The 21,099-nt window shown below is 43.6% G+C and overlaps 2 protein-coding genes across 3 annotated transcripts in view; one reads left to right on the top strand and one right to left on the bottom strand.

The window, feature by feature from the left end:
- The window catches only part of SIK2 (salt inducible kinase 2), a 191,585-nt gene that overhangs the window by 158,678 nt on the left and 11,808 nt on the right, over nucleotides 1-21,099 (bottom strand). The gene's annotated exons all lie outside the window — the stretch shown is intronic.
- Nucleotides 3,843-18,080, top strand: POU2AF1 (POU class 2 homeobox associating factor 1). 2 transcript variants are annotated; one of them, XM_081961369.1, is made up of 5 exons: nucleotides 3,843-4,301; nucleotides 13,872-14,002; nucleotides 15,078-15,120; nucleotides 15,229-15,500; nucleotides 16,973-18,080. In XM_081961369.1, exons 1-5 carry the CDS (start codon nucleotides 4,286-4,288, stop codon nucleotides 17,282-17,284), a joined length of 774 nt encoding a protein of 257 aa, XP_081817495.1. In that variant the 5' UTR covers nucleotides 3,843-4,285; the 3' UTR covers nucleotides 17,285-18,080. The 2 variants fall into 2 exon arrangements, with proteins under 2 accessions (XP_081817495.1, XP_081817496.1); XM_081961370.1 differs by lacking the exon at nucleotides 3,843-4,301 and adding an exon at nucleotides 9,023-9,138.

Below are 21,099 nucleotides of genomic sequence, written 5' to 3'. Positions count from 1 at the left end.
AAGTATAAATATGGACATGAACACAGGAAATGGGGACGAATAAATGGGGACAGTAGGAGTGGGACAGAAGGCAGGCTGGTGCACTTATGCACGCCCCCTTTACGGACCTCTAAGAAATGTGGTGAGGTCAACAGTAGACAGTTTGAGGTTGAAGCTGTGGAGGTTTGAGGATGTAACAATGGAGTCAGGGAGAGCATTCAAGGTGTTGACCACTCTGTTGCAGAAGTCGTATTTTCTGCAATTGAGTTTGGAGCGGTTTACCTTGAGTTTGTACCTCTTGTTTGCTCGAGTGTTATTGTGATTGAAGATGTAGTCGTTGAGAGGTAGGACGTTGTGACAGACAATTTTGTATAATATGCTTAGGTCAGACCATAGGTGGCATAGTTCTAGGTTGTCCAAGCCCAAAATGTCGAGCCTGGTGGCATAAGGTATTCTAGCGTGAGCAGAGGAGTGGAGGACTCTTCTCGTGAAATACCTCTAGACTCGCTCAATCATATTAATGTCTGATATGCAGTGCGGATTCCAGGCAGACGAGCTGTATTCGAGGATGGTCTGGCAAAGGTTTTGTATGTCCTAGTTTGCAGTACAATATTACCGGAGAAGAAGCTTTGCAAAATTAGGTTGACAATTCTTAATGCCTTTTTGGCAATGCTGTTACAGTGAGCTCTCGGGCTTAGATGGTTTGAGATGAGTACTCCTAGGTCCTTGACAGAGTGAGGGTCGTCTACGAGGTCGTATCTGCCCAGCTCGTATTTGGTGTTCTGATTTTTGTTGCCAATGTGTAAGACAGAGTCTTTGTTAGCTGAGATTTGGAGTTGCCAATTGTTTGACCATTCTGACACATAGTCCAGGTTGCTTTGTAGGGCAACAGCATTGTTGGTTGTGTTAAATAGTTTTACATCATCGGTGAAGCGGACGCAGCTGCTTATAATATGATTGCAAAGGCTAGGGTTAGATGAAGTGTGCTTTGGGACATTCCTGGACTTTGATATCTACCTCTGACTTGCCAGCAAGAAGGTCTTCCAAGGGGTAATGGCTAGCTTGGAGGACAGAGATGCTTGCCCTGAGGTCTCTTTACCCCCCAAAAAGACCCCAATTATCTGAAGCCAGTCCTGAATTCCAACCTCATCTATTTTCCCCTGCTCTTTTCCTTGTAATCTTGTAGGCAAATCTCAGGCTGGAGAGGAACGTGGTCACCAAGAATTTGGGAGGGCTTCCAACATTTCTCAGGGATGGTATGGAGGCACGTCTACTCGGTTCCTTCCCCTCCGTCTTTGACCCCTTTGCAAGACAGAAGCCCACCTCACATTTCCCCCCAGGAATTCTGCTTCCCCTCTCTTATTTGCTGCTCCTTCTGTGTTGAAGGCCATTCATTTCTAAGGAGGCATCGGAGATAACATTCCTTTGAAAAAAGAAGAAGAAAGGAAATCACCAGTGTCATGGAAACAAAACCAGAAGTCTGGTTCCTGCAGAAACATGTTCAGAAAGAAAATCTTGTGTTGTAATGGATGAGAAATAAAGGTTGAAGAAGATTAAAAAAAAATCTTAGGAACTTCCTTCTTTTCATCAAACTAGACATACCCAGTTCCTGCAACCTTCTTTATATGTTTTAGCCTCCAGTCTCCTAATCCTCTTTGTTGCTCTTCTCTGCACTTTTTCTAGAGTCTCCACATTTTTTTACACCATGGCAATCAAAACTGGATGCAGAATTCCAAGTGGGGCCTTACCAAGGCATCATAAAGTGGTACTACCACTTCACGTGATCTTGATTTGTTTAACAACTGTGACCCCCCAAAAAGTCATGAAATTGGATATAACTCATTTAACAATCACCTTGCTTAGCAATGGAAATTCTACTTCCACTTGTCGTCCTAGGTTGACTTCTTATTTGTATACGTCTATGTCTAAGTGTATGTATGTGTATTATAGTGCCGATATATCATGAATCACCACTTCCTGAGTCCGTACCACATGCCAAGCGATAAACCATGTTTATAAAGCTTTACACAAAGTTGGAGGCTTCCAAAGGGAACACCAACTCGAAGGATTCTTATCTTGAGCGTCAAATGCCAGAAGAAGAAGGCCACGAGGGCTGGTGGCATCTCAGAGGCCTACCTCGGCCACTCTGGATATCGAAGGCTAAATCCTTCGATTTAGACTTCTTCTTAATTCAACCTTCTGCCTTTACAGAACGATCGCGATCCACTTCCCCTGTTTGTCTTTCTGTGCGCCAAAATGTTCTTTGGCTGAAACCACGACTAACCCAGAGCTCTCAGCCTCCTTCTTTGGAAATCGTATCTCACACACTTAAGCTACCCGAAAGAAGGAGCTTGCTTTCTCTCTCTTTTTTTGGCACCCAACGAAGCATGAAGCACATCCAGGTGTTTCCTCCTCGGGGTTGAGATGGTGACCACAGGGGAGTTAAGACTCTCCTGCAGAAGGAAAAAGGACAGACTGATAGACAGACAGACCCATTCCTTCCCTCCCCCCAACCCGAAGATTCAGTAGCCAGCCAGCTCTGTGTTTTAAAATCCCTGTGGGGCACTTTAGTCCTTTGCTGTGAATTTGTTTTTTTTAAAGCAAGTTTTAGAGCAAGGGAGCGGCCTCCTTTTAGACCAAAATGTGGCCTTTTGGCCAACAAGCAAAATTTGACTTCTATTTGCACAGAAGAAAAATGGCGTCCTATAAATCCAAGAGAGTAAATCCCCTTTGGATTATAATTTTTATTTAATTATTCATTTCTTATTCAAATAGTGGACACAATGCGACCATCATGGGGTTATCTCCGCCATGCATACTAACATTAAAAAAACAGATAATATACAAATAACATTGTCTTCTTACATTACATTACTAGTTATATATCTATATCTATATTTATATCTATATCTAAGTGTTATGTCAAAGCACCTGGTATGCCCAAATATGGGAGGGAGCATACTGCTTCCCTTTTGTCTTTCAGCTCCACCCTAGGAGCCTTTCAGGCAGACAAACCATTTCTGTGTTGCCTTTATGCTGATAAATAAATAAAGGGAGACTAGTATAGATCTATTTCAAGCTATTTAGCTCTCATCAGCTAGCCATACCCTTACTGGGATTTGAACCTGGGCTATTTTTACAGGTTAGGCAATTGCCTAACATGTAAGCTGATGAGAGCTAAATAACTTGAAATAGATCTATACTAGTCTCCCTTTATTTATTTATCAGCACAAATGCAACATATCTATCTCTATCCATCTATCCATCTATCCATCTATCCATCTATCCATCTATCCATCTATCCATCCATCTATCCATCTATCCATCTATCCATCTATCCATCTATCCATCTATCCATCTATCCATCTATCCATCTATCCATCCATCCATCCATCCAACTATCTATCTATCTATCTATCTATCTATCTATCTATCTATCTATCTATCTATCTATCTATCTATCTATCTATCTATCCATCCACCCATCCATCTATCTATCCATTCTACTCAACATACTCAGTTATATTTATATATATTACATCACATTCCAAATTCACAAATCCTAATTATTTCTTGTTCCAACTTCCGCCTCTCATTTCCAACCACTAGTGAAATCTGTTCCATGTATCATGATATTCTGATTCTCCTTTGTTTTTTTAATTCTAGCGTCAATTTATTCATATCTTTTGGATTATAATTTGTGCCTGATTGGAGTCAAAACAAGATTTAGGAGTGGATTCATGTATTCTCTGGAGTTTCACTGGCGCATCTCTGTCTGTCAGAAGAGGACTTCTGATTCATTGGGTTCCGTCTTATCTTCTCTAACGGGTCCCAACTCTGAGAAATGATCTCTCTGGCTGATTTTTAGTGGAGATCCTAAATCCAGTATATAAACGTTGATAGGTAAAACACAGGTTTTGTTCTCTATGACCCAGAGGCGCTAAAGATGTACATCTGGGGTGATTCCAGCCTAAGATGTAGAGCAACTTTCTTGCTTGGGTTTTTTTGAGATACCATTGCCACCACCTCCTCCTCCTCCTCCTCCTCCTTCAGATAGGAAGATGCTTCACACTGCAACATCTTCCACATCAAATAGCACAGAATGAAAGGGAGGGAGGGGGAAAAACTGTGGTTAGAGGATGTGACAACGTCACACCCCACAGCAGAAAGCTGGTCTTCTTTAAAAAAAATAATAAATCTGAAAGAGGCATGCTGACAGGCTGATATCACATAAAAGAACTACCCCCAAACCCCCCACAACAACAGATCAAGAGGGACCAGAGGGGGATTCCGCCTTGCCGCAGACATGCATTGGCAAAAATGTGAGTTGTGAAGTCTTTTTCTTCTTCTACTTCTTCTTTTCATAACTTGAGCAAATGTCACGGAAGCCGTTGGCTGCTGAATGGTAAAACTGTAAGAGGAGCAAAGAGTTTTAGGCTGCATAAACAGAGGGATAGACTCAAGATTATGTGAAGTTTTAATACGACTTTATAATGCCTTAGTAAAGCCACACTGGGAATACGGCATTCAGTTTTGGTCGCCACGATGTAGAAAAGATGTGGAGACTCTAGAAAGAGTGCAGAGAAGAGCAACAAAGAGGATTAGGGGACTGGAGGCTAAAACATATGAAGAACAGTTGCAGGAACTGGGTATGTCTAGTTGAATGAAAAGAAGGACCAGGGGAGACATGATAGCAGAGTTCCAATATCTCAGGGGTTGCCACAAAAAAGAGGAAGTCAAACTATTCTCTAAAGCACCCGAGGGCAGGACAAGAAGCAATGGGTGGAAACTAATCAAGGCGAGAAGCATCTTAGAACTGAGGAGAAATTTCCTGACAGTTAGAACAATTAATCAGTGGAACAGCTTCCCTCCAGAGGTTGTGAATGCCCCAACACTGGAAGTCTTTAAGAAGATGTTGGATAGCCATTTGTCTGAAGTGGTGTAGGGTTTCCTGCCTAAGTAGGGGTTGGAATAGAAGACCCCAAGGTCCCTTCCATTCTATTCTATTCTGCTTGTTTTCCAAGATCCATTCCACCTTTATGGCACTGATGCTCCCTTAGGGTAGATTTTGGAGGTCCTTCACAAGAAGAGAAAGTAAGGATGAGAAGACATAGCTTCCCGAAGATCAGGAGATCCAAGGCAAGATAACCTCATTATGAGGTGGCCTCAATCTTGCACCAACCTCGCTGGAATTTATGAAGGAGAATATATGTAGCTTTCCATTCTCCTCAACAAGAAAAAGGGGAGATGGGTGCGACCAGCAGGCACCCCCAAAGCGTAGTAAAATCAAAGGCCCATTTTGTAGACAGGCGGGGAATGAAAGAAATTCAACACAAGATTTATACCTTGCACGGAGGCTTATAAATTTCCCATTTATATAATAACAGCTTGGGCTCCCCTCCCTTCTGCTGCTGAGAGAGTTAGTCACTACAGCTAAAGTGTCACGGAACAATTCACAATTGCAGCCTACTTTTTAAAAACAAGAAAATGCTCGCGCGGTGCTTAGTGCAAACACATTTTCCATTTTGGATACGGCCCCTGCCTTTAAAAAAAAAAGGTAAAATAACAAGGAAACGGGGAACGAGATCTCCCTGACAGAGACGGTGAATCCAGGCACATAAAACTATTTAGACCAGAAAGAAAAACGTTGGCCGTTTCATAGAGTCGCTGCAGGCAATTCTCTTAAGGACTTTTCTCTATTGACAGCTAGTGGAGTTACTCAGAAGTCATCCTCACAGGGCTTCAAGAGGCTGAAGCAATTTGTGTATAGCTGGAATTTCAGTATTCCTCCTAGGTGTACAGTATAGTAATTATGAATTAACTGACCTGATCAAGAAAAAAGTACATTCACTGATAATGAAGAAAAGGGAATAGGAAAGGACAAACATAAAATTATAACAGGGTTTGTGGGAATACCATCCCGAAGATACACCAGAGTTGAAAAGAGATAACCACAACAACAGAAAAGGAAAGGAAGGGAGGAGGAGGAGAGAAGAGAGGGAAGGGGAGAGAAGGAAGAAAGTGGAAAGGAGAGGAAGGAGGGAAGAGGTAGAAAGAGGAGAGAGGGTAGGAGGGAGAAGAGGAAGAGAGGAGTAGGGGAGAGGCAAAGGAAGAAGGAAAGGGGAGGGAGAGGCGGAAGGAAGGAAGGAGAGAAGGGAGGGAGGGTGAAAAGAAGAGAAAAAATGGGATGGTGATAATACAAAACAGGTGTGTGGGATGGTAAGCAAAGCAACCCAGAATGTATATTTTAACCTTTTATATGGAAAAAAACAAATATGTAAAAGTGATAAAGATAAATAAGAATAATACCTATGTGAAGGTATACCTGTAGCTATATATAAGAGAATAAAAAAAAAATTTTTTTTAAAAAAGAAAAAAAGTACCTTCACCAATAGCAAAGTGAAAAGAAGTCAAATGTACTTTTCAAAAGCCTGGCTCATGCTCACTCATACCTTAGTCAACCTTCCTTCTGGATTACTGCAATGTGCTTTACATGGGGCTGCCCTTGAAAACCACCTGGAAACTTTAACCGGTCCAGGATGCCCCAGCGCTAACAGTGATGGGCACCCCTTATTTGTCCATGCCACTTCTCTGATGCTCAAGGTGCGCTGGGTACCAGTCTCCTTCCGGGAGCCCTTCAAGGGCAGGACCTAAGGACATCTAGCTGTCCTACCAGGCCTCATAGAGTGCATACACTCCTTCTCCTTTCCTTTAAATCAGGAGTCGGCAACCTTAAACCCTCAAAGAGCCATTTGGACCCGTTTCCCACAGAAGAGAAAACACCGGGAACCACAAAACTCTTCCCGTGCCTGAATATTTCCTGAGCAGCCGCAAATCTGGTATATGTGGTTGATTTAAACATTCTGTTTTCTTCTGAAACTTTTCTTGGATTTTACCGGGGGTTGAAACGCTCAATAAATCACATGCCAGGGTGTGGCACATTGGCGGTTGAGACATATATTTTGAGCTGCGGTTGCTGACCCTTGCCTTAAATATTGCCATCTTGTGTGAGCTAAGGAAACATCCATCATCCTGCTATAGGACAGATAGTGCTATAAGGATGAATCAAATAGAAAACTGGTCGGTGTCTATGGAATCTCAGTTCATCCAGGTCATGGTTGTCCCAAAGGGGCTTTTTTTTCAAGAGGCCACTGGACAGTCTTGTTTTTTCGTTGAAGATGTTTCCCTTCTCATCCAAGAAGCTTCTTCTGCTCTGACTGGATGGTGGGGAATGGAAGGATTTAGACTCCTTGCAGACAGCTGGTCATTTGCACTCTTTTTAGAGAGTCATAGAGGCCACTTGGAGGTTTAACTGTGTCCTTGGGGTCATCTGAGTGGTGCAAAAGGGTGTGGAGCTTTCTTGGAGCTGTTGAAAGGACTGTGTTGTAGATTGGAGATAGATGATGCTGTATCCCCCACCCTCTGTTGAGAGAGAGCTGATCAATTTTGACACAGATGGCTTCAATGCTCAGAGTGTTTTCATGCTCATCCTCTCTTGGATGGGCGCTTCCTTTTTTTTAAAAGCAAAGTTTTTTTATTTTTTGTTACCTAATTAAAATTCCTCTGTAGACAGAGTATTGTCCGGTTTTTCCCCTTTAACATTTTCACATATACATAACTCATTTTACATTATATTTCCATTTCCAATTTTAGCGTATTTCTTTTCTTCTCATATTTTCCAACTTATATATATATATTTTAATATACATAAACAGTGTCCTTTTTTCTCCCCTTTAGAAATAAAAACAAATATAGCATTCCCTTCCCATCTGTTTTCTGTAGGTAACATCAATCTTCACATTCAGGTTGTTTTTTTTAAAATGTAATAAGCATTTAACATAATTAATTTACACCCTTAAAAATATTAGTATAGTTCATTTGCATCTTAATTAGATACCTACTATTCCCATGATTATAAAATATTTCAATTCATTTGACTAGTCCCCTGTTCCTAGATTCCCCGCCCTCTTTTTCTTCTTTTTATACATCTTTTCTTCTGAATTTTTTCTATCACTTTTCAATGCATTTTTGGATGGCTCTCCCCAGAATTTTCCTTCCCCACTTTGGATGTGCGTTTCCTGAGTCCTTTGCTGGTGGAGAACCCAGGTCTGAAAAACTTAAACGGCGATACTGAAAGACGAAAGAGCAAGGTGACCGATCATGCCCATCTCCGCTCAGGCACAGCCGCCTCGGGGACACCAAAACCCCAAAAACGCCCCCCCTCCTGCCCCATGGGGATAGATGAGTTAACTGAAACTTTGCACACCAGCTGCTCACTGATGACAAGGCCGGCAGGATTTTCAAAACTTGTTTTTTTAAATAAAATAAAAGAAGATAATCACATCAGTCTAACGTGGATTTCCAGGGCATGGAGAACTTCGCAAGAATGAGACTAGGCCAGTTGGGTGCTGCCAAGTTCACACCTTTGTACTTATCCGTTTGGCTTCCAGAAAGCCAAAAAAAAAAAAAAAAAGAAGAATCCTTTTTTCCCCAGAGAAAGCAGAGACCTGTGTCGATTTCGCAACCGGGCCCTGTGGGTCCTGTGAACACAACTTGACAGGCTCGGAGCTGTGCAATATTGACACTGCCAGGGCATCTGGACGGGGTGTCAAATTGAGCAGCCCCAGGCTCACTCTAATGAGGTGATCGGGCAATTGACAAGCAAGTAAACAAACCTGATCTTCGGCCGGTTGACTTAGCTCTAAGTTGGCAAATGCCAATGCTGCGAGGCAGGAGGTGTTTCCCACAGATTCAGCCTGTTGCCCAACATCACGCCTGCCAACTGGGGAGAAGGTCTAGGGAGGTCAGAGAGAGATTCGTCTCCCAGGCCTCCTTCCAAGATGGAGCTTTGGAGATGTTCTCTTCTCGTGAACTTCATATCCCAGGACAGCTGTTCTATCTTTGGGATGGGCGTTCGAGACAATCAACTCTCAACAAAGACGAGCTATGACAGCAAAACCAAACCTCGAGTTTTAGGTTGTAGAACCTCTAGGTTCAACATGCTGGAGAGAGAAGCAATGGCAAACCATCTTCAAGACCTGCAGGGAAACGTAAGTGGAATCGGGATGTTGGGTTGGAGAGACCTTAGTGTGGAATCAGCATCCCCTGGATGGATCTAATATGGATGTTCTCCAGATGTTCTTCAGATCAGCTTCTAAAGTAGGTCCAAGAAGACAGCGTTCTCCCTCCTGATGTTGCATGTGTTTCTCTCTATTGGCCTCTTTGCGTTTATCCTGTCAGGTCTTCTCCTAAAGTTAGCCCTAGCTGTAACTGCTCCACCTTTCCAATTGGCTCTGTAAAAGGAAGGAAGAAGTGATAAGCTTCCCAACAACTGTTTCCTCCACTACATGCCATCAACACTTTGCTATCTTCTAGTTCACACAAGCTTTTCTTCCTGATACTTTGTTCCAGTGTTTGCCTGTTCCCTGTCACATTCACTTCCAGCTTGTCTGACTTGGTCTGGAGTTCTGGTTCCTAGACCTCAGAAGGGTTTCATCTCTTGTTTTCCATTTCTCTCCTTCTACAATCCTATGGCTCCTTGCTCATTTACTACACTTCTCTGGACCAAATTCTTTTCTCAAATATCTGAATAATGTCCCAATCCATCTTGTAAATACAATTAACATGATTTAATTGTTTTGCTGCTGGCAATGATTGAGCCTTAACGCCATGTCCATGCTGAGCTGAGTTAGACTGTATGTAGCAATGCCATTTTAGAATAGAATAACAGAGTTGGAAGGGACCTTGGAGGTCTTCTAGTCCAACCCCCTGCTTAGGCAGGAAACTCTACACCACTTCAGTCAAATGGTTATCCAACATCTTCTTAAAGACTTCTAGTGTTGGAGAATTCACAACTTCTAGAGGCAAGCTGCTCCACTGATTCTCACTGTCAGGAAATTTTTCCTTAGTTCTAAGTTGCTTCTCTCCTTAGATAGTTTTCACCCATTGCTTCTTGTTCTGCCTTCAGGTGCAGAACAAGAAGCAATTTGGAGAATAGTTTGACTCCCTCTTCTTTGTGGCAGCCCCTGAGATATTGGAAGACTGCAATCATGTCTCCCCTGGTCCTTCTCTTCACTAAACTAGCCATGCCCAGTTCCTGCAACCTTTCTTCATATGTTTCAGCCTCCAGTCCCCTCATCATCTTTGTTGCTCTTCTCTGCACTCTTTCTAGAGTCTCCACATCTTTTTTACATTGTGGAAAATTTATATATTTTCTTGAAGACAATCCCATAATAATTTGCTCTTCTTCTCCAGAGATTCTGAGATTCCTCCAATCTCTTGAGGACCTCCCTCCCAACTTTTTAACATTTCCATCTGGCATTGTCCACTCCCTAAATGGGGAGGGGGGGGTGTCAGAAGGTGACATTAAGCCATAAAGTAACTCATTTGGCCTTGGGCTAACCATGTTGAAGAACTAAGCGAATTGTTATTTTTTTTCAATATATAGTGTTTCAAAAAAACCCATGGTTTTGCATATTTTATGAATCCAGCTAGTACTTTCCAACCTCTGAACCTTAGATAGCATCATAGGCCTTGCATGTCTCTGTGCTTAGCAGAGGTGTCCACAATATATAGTCAATATAGGTGAAGAGAGATGTCAAGATTGGAGTCCACCAACCCAAAGTTTTTCTTCAATACTTCTGGAGGAATAAAGTCAACTCCGGAGGTCTTCCCCTTCCTGAGTTGACCAAGAAGGGACTTAATTTCAGGCAAGATATTGGGAGCCATTCAGGTAAGTCCTCCATCTTTTTCACTGAGGTCTCAGTGGAGTGATCTTCATATATCCAATCAATCAATCAATCAATCAATCAATCAATCAGAATAGAGCTGGAAGGGACCTTGGAGGTCTTCTAGTCCAACTCCCTGCTCAAGCAGGAGACTCTCTACCATTTCAGATAGGTGGTTGTTCAGTCTTTTCTTGAAAGCCTCCAGGGATGAAGCACCCACAACATCTGAAGGCAACTTCTGTTCCATTGGTTGATTGTCCTCAACGTTAGCAAGCTTCTCCTTAATTTCAGGTTGTTTCTGTCCTTGATAAATTTCCATTCATTGTTTCTTGTCTTGTCTGCTCTGGAAAATAAGTTGACCCCCTCTTTATTTTGGCAGCCCCTCAAATACTGGAATATTGCTATCAAGTCACTCATAGTCCTTTTCTTTGGATTGGCCATACCCAATACCTACATCCTTTTTTCATATATTTTTCCTACAAGCCTGTAATCATCTTAGTTGCTCTTCTTTGCACTTTCCCCAAGTCTTAACATCTTTTTTGTAATGTGGTAACCAAAACTGGATGCAGCATTCCAGGGGTGGCCTTAGTAAGGATTAGTGAGATACTCAAAATTAGTAAGGTACTCAAAATGTAACTCCAAGGTTTCAGGACTATCACAGATACCTTCTTGACTTGTTTGATGGAACTATGAGGATAAGTCCTGACCTATAGGGTGTTGTTTCAGTCTACTAGAAAAGGAGCTTTTGATTATATTTCTGCTTTGATCTTCTTGAAGAAGACAAATAGCAGCGTGGACATCCTTGCAAATAACTAGTAGCTTGGTCTGAATTAGAAATGTGCAGGACTTTGGATAGTGCGTTTAGAACATCTTTTAGGAGTGTAACTTCCCCAAAGAATCTTCACAGTTTGGAGGTGTTTCCATCAGCACGCTATAATTCCTAGGTGCCTCTGGGAAGGAGGATTGATGGTTCACCTAGTTGTGGAAAACTATAATTTTGAAATGTCCCAATACTTGTTTATGAACAATTTTCTGAATAAGTTGGCTCCAGGTGCAAATTTAAGAAACCTTGCTTATTTTTTTTTTAAAAAGGGGCAATGCATGGGAAGGTGTGAGAAAGCATTTTACGCAATTTCCTTCTAATTTTCTTTTTTTAAAAATTATTTTATTTGCGAGCCAAGATCTCCAACTGGCTGGCTAATAAAACACTTGGATTAAGTTTTACGATAGTTATTCTTTGCGAGTGTGTGTGTGTGTGTGTGTTTCTTTATCAAGCCAACGTTTGCTTTTCAAGGGCTTTTCAAACAGGAAAAGATTTCCATTGTGGCTTCTCAAAAGCTTATTATTTTAATGTTATTGTGTGCAATTATATTGGAGAACCATGCGAGGGGGGAGGGAGAGGGAAAAGAAACACAACTGTTTGCTTTAGTTTGCGCAGCAAAAAATAAATAAATAAAATAAATAAAAAATGATAGGTTCTCACCTGCCAAAGCCTTGGGTGTAAAGTCCAAACTCTGAGCTTCAAACAGAGTTAGCCATGCAAAGCCACTTACAATGACAGTTGTATGATTCCAAAGGGAATTTGGCTTGAGGAGCAAGGGGTGAGATTGGTGTGAAAGAAGTCCCTTTAAAAAACCATTTAGAAGGAGCTTAGAGGCGCCCGTGGAAAGTTGGCAGATTTCACTCAAGGGAACTCTGCTGGGTTTTGCAAAGGACGGCTGCCAACTCCACGGTCTCTGCTCCTTGGGAAGGTGGGGACTGTGGAGTCCCTGGTGCTCTCTGAGCTTCATTGTTTTCTTGGAGACATTTCATAGCCCAGCTAGGGAACATCATTAGTGATGGAAAGGAGGAGAAAGAGGAGTTGGAGGACGGCGACTCTGAGCTTGGTTGTTTTCTTGCAGACATTTTATTACCCAACTAGGAAACATCATCAGTGCTAGAAGGGAATGGGGATTTGTGGAAAGGAGGAGGAGGAGGAAGATTCTGACATTTTCACTTGCCGACATTTCATTACCCCACTGGGCAACAATATCAGTGCCACAGAATGGATAAGTCAATGAATCAAATCACGGACACTCTCTGATTTTAAAGATAGAGAGCTGGCTCAAATAACTTGGTTTCATGTCTATAAATTTACATCATCTGGGAATGTCAGGGTAATTCCCCCATGGCTGGCATAAGACCCTATTCCTCATACCTGGAAAGTTGTCCGAAGATTTAAGGTTTGTTCTTAAAGAATTTACATCCAGATAATTATTTATAGTTTGTTTTTATTTATTTATTTTTAAAAATACAAAATCAACCTTTCCTCACCCTGACCCTGGGAAGCCTTGTTTGCACTATAATTCCCAGGATGTTATCTATTGATTGATTTATTCAATTTCTACAGCCACCAGTCTCTCACAAGGGACTCAATTAAACCAATTAAAAACACACTTTTTTTTCTTACATTCCCAGGGGTTGCCTTGGAGGATGCCTGGTGTGGCACAAGCATTACAAACGATCACACAGTTCCTTAGTTCAGCGTTTTTCAAATTCGGCAAGAAGAAGTGGACTTCATGGCTGGCTGGGGAATTCTGGGAGTTGAAGTCTGCTTCTCTTACACTTGCCATGTTTTTCTTTTTCATTTTTATTGAGTTGTAAAGTATTATAAAACACAAAATACAAAAGTAAATAGAAAAGCAGGCGGGAGGGGGAAGAGAAGTGAGGAAAGAGAAGAAAAAGAAAAGAAAAGAAAAAGAAGTATTGACTTCTGACTCTTTCTGTAAAATATGGCATTAACATCAAATCACAACATTTTGCTTTTTCCTAATAATACAAACAAGCCATTTCTATAAAAATCATATCAGTCTAATCGGTAAAAACCCCAAATCAGTTTTATTCTTTTCCACTTCAAGTTCAGAAGCAGTCTCTATGTGTAAAAAAAAAAGCAATTTTGTTCTTTTCTTTAATCAAAGTAGCCAATTTTGCCATTTCAGCCAATTCCATCATCTTCCGCAACCATTTGTCCATAGTAGGAATCGAAGGGTCCTTCCATTTTTCTGCATACATTAGTCTTGTGCTGTCAACACCACCATAGGCTTCCTAGGTTTGAAAAATGCTGATTTAAGCGAAGCATCGTTGCAGCACTAAAGAGGGAACTAACGCTGAAAATATTTTTTCTAGCTTCTGCACCTGAGCAGCCCCTGCCGTCCCGCCCCTACCAAGGGGTCCGGGTGAAAGAGCCAGTGAAGGAGTTACTGAAGAGGAAACGGGGCAGCGCTCAAAATGCCAAAGCTGCTCCTGAAAGCATGGCGGTGAGAGACAGCCGGGCATCTTTCTATCTACTGCTTCATCCTTGCCCTTCCACGATTGCTCCCCCAGGCTTGTCATGAGCCACTTCCGTTAGAGTAGTGTTTCATAAGCTTGTCAACTTTTAGATGTGTGGACTTCAACGCCCAGATTCTCCCAACCTCCAGGCTTTAAGATCTGTGGACTTCAATGCCCAGATCCTCCAACATCCATGCTTTAAGATGGGTGGACTTCAACTCCCAGATTCCCCCAACCTCCAGGCTTTAAGATCTGTGGACTTCAACGCCCAGATCCTCCAACATCCATGCTTTAAGATGGGTGGATTTCAACTCCCAGAGTCCCCCAACCACCATGCCAAGATCTGTGGACTTCAATGACAGATCCTCCAACATCCATGCTTTAAGATGGGTGGACTTCAACTCCCAGATTCCCCCAGCCAGTTGGCTTGGGAATTCTAGGAATTGAAGTCCACACTGTTTCAAGTGACCAATTTTGAAAAAAAACCACTGCTTTAGAACGGTGAGCTACATCCTCCTAAATGCCTCTGTCATTAGAACCAGATGTGGCCACATCAGTAACAGTGATGAAAACTGATTATGGGCCAGGGTGTGAACCAGTGGTGGATTCCGGACCCTGTCGCAACTAGTATGCTGCTCACAGGGCCGGGCATTCTAGTCAGGCGTATCCCACTGCCCTGTGACACCAAGCAGCTCGGCGGAGGTCGTGCAAGTGCCGCACGCTTTGCGCGCATGCGCAATTGTCCCGGTTGCTTCAAAAACAGCTATGGAAGGCGGGCGGGCGGGTGGACCAAACGATCCACTGTACCAGTACAGTTGCCGCTGCTCCTGGCTACTACCGGTACGGCTGTATCGGGCCGTACCACCCGAAACCCACCTCTGGTGTGAACATTTGAGACTTTCCCACCCTCCTCAAACACATTTCTTTCCTTCTGGCCCTTCAGTCTTGACACGGAGTTGCCGTTTGAGCATTACTGATAAGTTTCCTAGTCAGCCTCTGAGTAATTCTTCTCCTTGTGGTTTTATCACTCTTAAATAATACCAACCTCTAATTTTCCTTTAGGTGTTTTTCCCCCATCAGTCACTTCCATCCTACTCACCCACTGGTAAGAATTTCAGAATTTCAGCTTTTCCTCCTCCCCAAAAGCACACTTTTCCTCATTCTCCTTCTTCTGTTCAGCTTCACCTTTTCCCCTCTCTCTCTTTCCATGAAGGTCAAGTTTACTCCGAAACGGATTTTGTCACCTCTCCGCTGCCCCTAATGGAGGAAGGAGCACTTTATTCGGGGTGGTTGACTCAGCCACCCCCGGCCACATTGCAACCTCTGACCCAATGGACTACGTCCCCGGATTACGTGTCTCACGAAGCGGTCAGCTGCCCTTACACGGCTGACATGTTTGTTCAGCCGGTCTGTCCCAGTTACACCCTCGTGGGGACGTCCTCGGTGCTGACCTACACTTCCCAGCCACTCATCACAAACTTTGCGGTGAGTTTGATAGGGGGCCCTCTGTGTGATCCTTGTTGTTTTTACCTTTCTACTGTGGGGGGGGGGGGCAGGGTGGGAATCTTCCAAAGTTTGTTGGATGTTTTCCCTTCTCTTTGAGTACCATAGATGTGGTCTCCCAACCACACAAGCTCTTCCATAGCAACAGCCATAGCACTTAGACTTATATACCACTTCACTATGTTTTCTAACCACTGCGCCACCACAGTCCGTCCTTCCTTCCTTCCTTCCTTCCTTCCTTCCTTCCTTCCTTCCTTCCTTCCTTCCTTCCTTCCTTCCTACCTACCTACCTACCTACCTACCTACCTACCTATCTACCTACCTACTTTTCCCAGTTAGCAATTAGACTTATATACCGCTTCACAGTGCTTTTACAGCCCTAGCTAAGTGGTTTCAGAGTCAGCCTCTTGCCCCCAACAAAAGACCTCATTTTACCCACCTCGGAAGGTTGGAAGGCTGAGTCAACCTTGAGCCGGTCAGGATCGAACTGCTGACCTATGAGCACTGCTGAAGAGGACGTGTTCAACATCAGCCTAGAACTAAGGAGAAATTTTCTAAGAGGGAGAACATCCAACCAGAGGAACAACTTGCCTTCAGAAGTTATGGGGGGTTCCATCACTGGAGATTTTTCAGGAAGAGGTTGGATAACCATTTCTCAAAAATAGGATCACCTGCTCAAGCAGGGGGCTGGACTAGAAGACCTCTGAGGTCCCTTCCAACTCTGTTATTGTGTTATTTGCAATTCAACTGCCCAGTGGTTTCCCTCAAGGCAGTTTGCACATGGTCAGTTAGCCTCTTTGCCTTAGTCAATACTGCACCGAGGCCAAATACCAGCAAGGGGAATTCGTTATCCTGGGCGTGAAATACCCCTAGGAAATATGCAGTGCGCAGTCTGCAAAAGATTTGAGCCACTGGTAAATATTTAACACAAAAAAATTAGTAGAGGTCCACGGCGAGTGGGATGTTTTTGGATGCAAATTTTCCTAGCTTCGGATTGCAGCCCCCCCAGGTGGTGACCGAAGGATAGGTGTTTGGGTGAGAAAGTAAAGCATCCTTTCGTGATTATTGTTTGCAGCGCAGGGGAAAAAAGTAGATGAAAGAGTGGAAAAGGGAGGTCAGACCATTGACAGGTTTCTGCCCTGAACAAAAACCTTCAGGGTTCCAATTCTCAGCTTGAGCATTAATTCTAATTAAAGACCGCCATAAATTGTACTGTTCTGTCTTGGGACTCAGAGTATTGAGTATCACATTTGAATATCTGCAGGGAGAACGCGGATGATATATTTCACGTTTTCTCCTCGTGAATCCACACGGCAGTGTGCTGTGTTTTGCAGCTGGATCTCCAGTGCGATTCCTTGCGCTTTCCTGCGATAGATTTGGGGTTTTTTCGATGTTAAAGAAAACACGCCGCCAAATAAAAGGGAGCTTGACACCTGTATTTTTTTGTCCCTCAGGCTCGATCGGCCTCAAGCCCAGCTGTGGTGCCACATCTGGATGCGATGGACCAGCAAGCTCCCCTGAGTTACTTTCCTTGGACTCAGCCCATCCCAACTCTACCGGCAACTTCCTTGCAATACCAGCCGGCTTCGATGGCCCTCTCTGCTCCCCAGTTTGTCCCCCTCCCCATTTCAGGAGCTGATCCACTCCCCCAAGTATTAGAAGACACCAGGAAGGAGATGGCACCTCTGACACTGGAGAAACTCCTGCAGGATGACACAAACGACACGTATGGTTTAGAGAACAGCCTGCCAGTTGAAGGACTCTGAGACTGGATTCTTAGCCAAGAGAGATCTCTTCAAATCTCTACGGTTCCATTCCTTCCTTCCTTTTCTCCTCTTCTTCCTTCATTCTCTCTCTGCCTTTCACTGTCCTCTCTAGGTGATCCTCAGCTTCTCTTGCTTTCTTTCCAAAGTTTCAGAAATGTGGGATGGAAACACTAGGTTCTGCCTTGGAAAAGAAGCCATAATTTTGAATCTTTGCAACAGAACTTTGCGACCAGAAACAGCCTTCCTCTTCCTTCTCCTCCTCCTCTTGCCTCTGGGAATTCTGCATTCCTCCAGCGCTCAAAATAATAATAATCATAATAATAATCTTCTCCTTCTTCTCCTTCTCCTTCTCCTTCTCCTCCTCCTCCTCCTCCTCCTCCTCCTCCTCCTCCTCCTCCTCCTCCTTCTCCTTCTTCTTCTTGATATGTGGTTTTCAGGACAGTAAGGAAGATACCAAAGGCCTTTTGTGTTTGTGTGTGTGGGTAAATATATTGATATACATTTACATAGAATGCATCAATTAAGAACTCAATGGATTTTTATGGTTATTGAAAATCTGGGCTGTCTTCACTTGGTGTTGAGGGAAATACAAGAGAGGGGAGGAGGGGAGGAGGAGGAGGAGGAGAAGTTTATTCTGTTATTCTGAGAAGGAGGAGAGGAGAAGGAGGAGAAGAGGAGAAAGAGAAGGAGGAGACGGAGAAGAGAAACTTGCAGACATTTTATTATCCAACTAGATAACATCATCAGTGTTACAAGGGAGTGGGGATTTGTGGAAAGGAAGAGGAGGAGGAGAAGAGGAGGAGGGGGAGGGGAAGGAGAAGAGGAGAGGGAGGAGAAGAGGAGGAGAAGGAGAAGAGGAGAAGGAGGAGCATGAGAAGAGGAGGAGGAGAAGAGAAGGAGGAGGAGGAAGAGGAGAAGAAGGAGAGGAGGAGGAGGAGAAGGAGGAGGAGAAGGAGAAAAGTATCATCTGCAGAAAAATCTGAAGTTTTGGCTGCCAAAGCTACCAACTGCCCAGAAGCTTGTCAGCTGCCTCTAGTAGCTCTCTACTCAGCTCTGCTCTCCTTCTCTGGCCAGGCCAGGTGTCCATTTCGTGCAATCTTTTCCAGGATTGTAAAATGGGCAGAGGCCTCCCTTCCCCCTCATCCCCCAAGTGCTAGATTAGCATTTCTGGCCCCATAAGTCCAGGTGGACAAGCCGAATCTTGGTGGCAGCTGGAAAGTGGAGTGTGTGTGTGTGTGTGTGTGTGTGTGTGTTGAGATATGGCAGATAAGAAGCATTGCCCAACTCCAGAGAGGCCTATCCCGAGCCGAATCTGGCTGAAGAAAGGGACGCTTTCAGCAAAGCCCGGCCAAAGGCTATTGCTTCATTTCCAACAAACCTGTTGACATTCCAAGCATTCGTTCTCTTGATTTTTATTTTTGTAAAAATTGTGTGTACAACAGTCTGGGTAGGAGCTCTGTTTACAGAAGCCCAGGGCCAACCAGAGGAGAAGTCATCAAGAAAAGAAAGGCTTAAGATCCTTCCTACCCCCACCCACACTCTTTTCCTTGGAAGGGGGGGGGGACGGGCTTGGAGTTCTGCCCAGAGACATACAATTGGCGCTTTGATTGCGGGGAGAATTTGAGTGGCGCTAAAGGAAGACCTGACTCTCCTTTGTCAGAGAAAGAAACATGGCGTTGGAGGGGGTAGATTCAGGGGTGAAATCCAGCCGGTTCTGACAGGTTCTGGAGAACCAGTAGCGGAGATTTTGAGTAGTTCAGAAAACCAGCAAATGCCACCTCTGGCTGGCCCCTGAGTGGGGAGGGAGTGGGGATTTTGCAGTAACCTTCCCCTGCCCCACCCACCAAGCCACGCCCACAGAACCAGAAGTAAAAAAAAATGATTTCACCACTGGGTGGATTGACAAATGTTGGACCCATCCTGTGGAACTGAATCCAACTGAGCCCGTGTGGCTGGGCATCCACAACCCTGTTCAAGAGAAAAGCAACAGGGGTCTGGAGGCTAAAACATATGAAGAACAGGTGCAGGAATCAGTCTGGTTGAATGAAAAGAAGGACCAGGAATGACATGATATCAATGTTCCAATATCTTTAACAAAATAACAGAGTTGGAAGGGACCTTGTGGGTCATCTAGTCCAGTCCCCTGCCCAAGCAGGAGATCCTACATCATTTCTGACCAATGGCAGTCCAGTCTCTTCTTGAAAGTCTCAAGTGATGAAGCTCCTCAACTTCTGAAGGCAACTTCTGTTCCATGGGTGGATTGTTCTCACTGTCAGAAAGTTCCTCCTTATTTCCAGGTTGAATCTCTCCTTGGTCAGTTTCCATCCATTATTCCTTGTCTGGTCCTCAAGTGCTTTGGAGAATAGTTTGACCCCCTCCTCTCTGTGGAAGCCCCTCAAATATTGGAAGACTGCCCTCCTGTCTCCCCCGGTCCTTCTCTTCAATAGACTAGCCTGCTTTAGACCCGGCCACATCTGCCAAACTTAATTGACACTGCCCAGTTTCCAAAGAGAAGGTAATAACAGTAGCTTCTTTGCCATGGTTCTGTTGAACCATTCAGTTAATTCTTTCAACATCTGAACACCTTCTAAAATAACATCAAACACTGAACAGGAGCTCCACCTATTCTCCAAAGCACCAGAGGGCAGAACAAGAAGCAATGGATGGAAATTAATCAAGGAGAGAAGCAATCTGGAACTATGGAGAAACACTGTCTCCTGACAGTGAAAACAATTAATCAGTGGAACAGCTTGGCACCAGAATTTGTTGGTACTCCATCACTGGAGGTTTTTAAGAATAGACTAGAACTCACTGTTTGTTTGCTTCAAGGTTATAGAATTGAGTGCCACTTAGCCACTGCCTCACTTTGCAACACAAGTTCTGGTCCCAATTGTGATCGTAGATCAAGGACGACTTACAGTAAGAAAGTACTTCCTAGAAGTAAGCCCGGGAATTTAGCAAGGGTCAACTTACCGCCTTAGTTATCCCATCCAGATTTTGCCTGGGGTTGAACTGTGTGACCTGGCCACTGTTTTTAAAGATTTTCAGCCTTTCACATTTTGCAAATAATTTCTGTGGAAGATAAGCCAACATTCTTGCCTTTAACTCCCAGGTAAATATCAGTGTTAATCAGAGCAGGTTTCTTTTTTTAAAAAAAGCCAAACCACTGGATTTAAAAGTATATAAATATTTACCGTATACCCCTGGACTCAAAAAGTTCAGCGGTTTTAAGTGGGAGAGAAGTGACTTAGGAAAGCAAAATATTTTTTGGAGGAAAAAAATACCCTTAGAGGTTCTTTTACCTAAAATCACGTTGCATAAGAGATAAACTTACAAAGATAGAAACAAAATCTCCCATGGGCAAGGATTTCTTCATTTTTTGGAAAAGTTTGTCTTGCAAATCTGCCCGTTGACATTTGCAGTTAAAGGCTGACCTTGAGGTCTCAGGAATCCGTGCGCTACCCCTGACCTTGCTTAATATCCAGGTTGTCTGTGGATGTCAGGTATACATCATTCCCTCCAGAGAGTTTATTTATTTATTTATTTATTTGTCTCTCACGCTCACCCATCCAAGGGCACGCACACATTTTTCAGGTTAATATTCTGGAGCCAAAGCATGGGGCAATCGCTCATCTGTCCCAACGCATCTGTCTGCCTCTGCTTCTGATTATCTTCCCCTGCTTTCTGTTTGCACTGATAGAATCACCTGAAAATTGCGTTTTTATCTTGCAACACTCATCCCCTTCAAGGAAGATATATCTTTCGCTTTTCCCCTTCAAACAGAAGGGATGGGGTCGTTTCTGAAGCAGTAGTTG

The sequence above is a fragment of the Natrix helvetica genome (assembly GCF_964273705.1).
Source record: "Natrix helvetica genome assembly, chromosome: 8".
Lineage (NCBI taxonomy): Eukaryota > Metazoa > Chordata > Lepidosauria > Squamata > Natricidae > Natrix > Natrix helvetica.
Note: the sequence above shows the minus strand (reverse complement) of the source record. Positions and strands in the feature narration are given on the sequence as shown.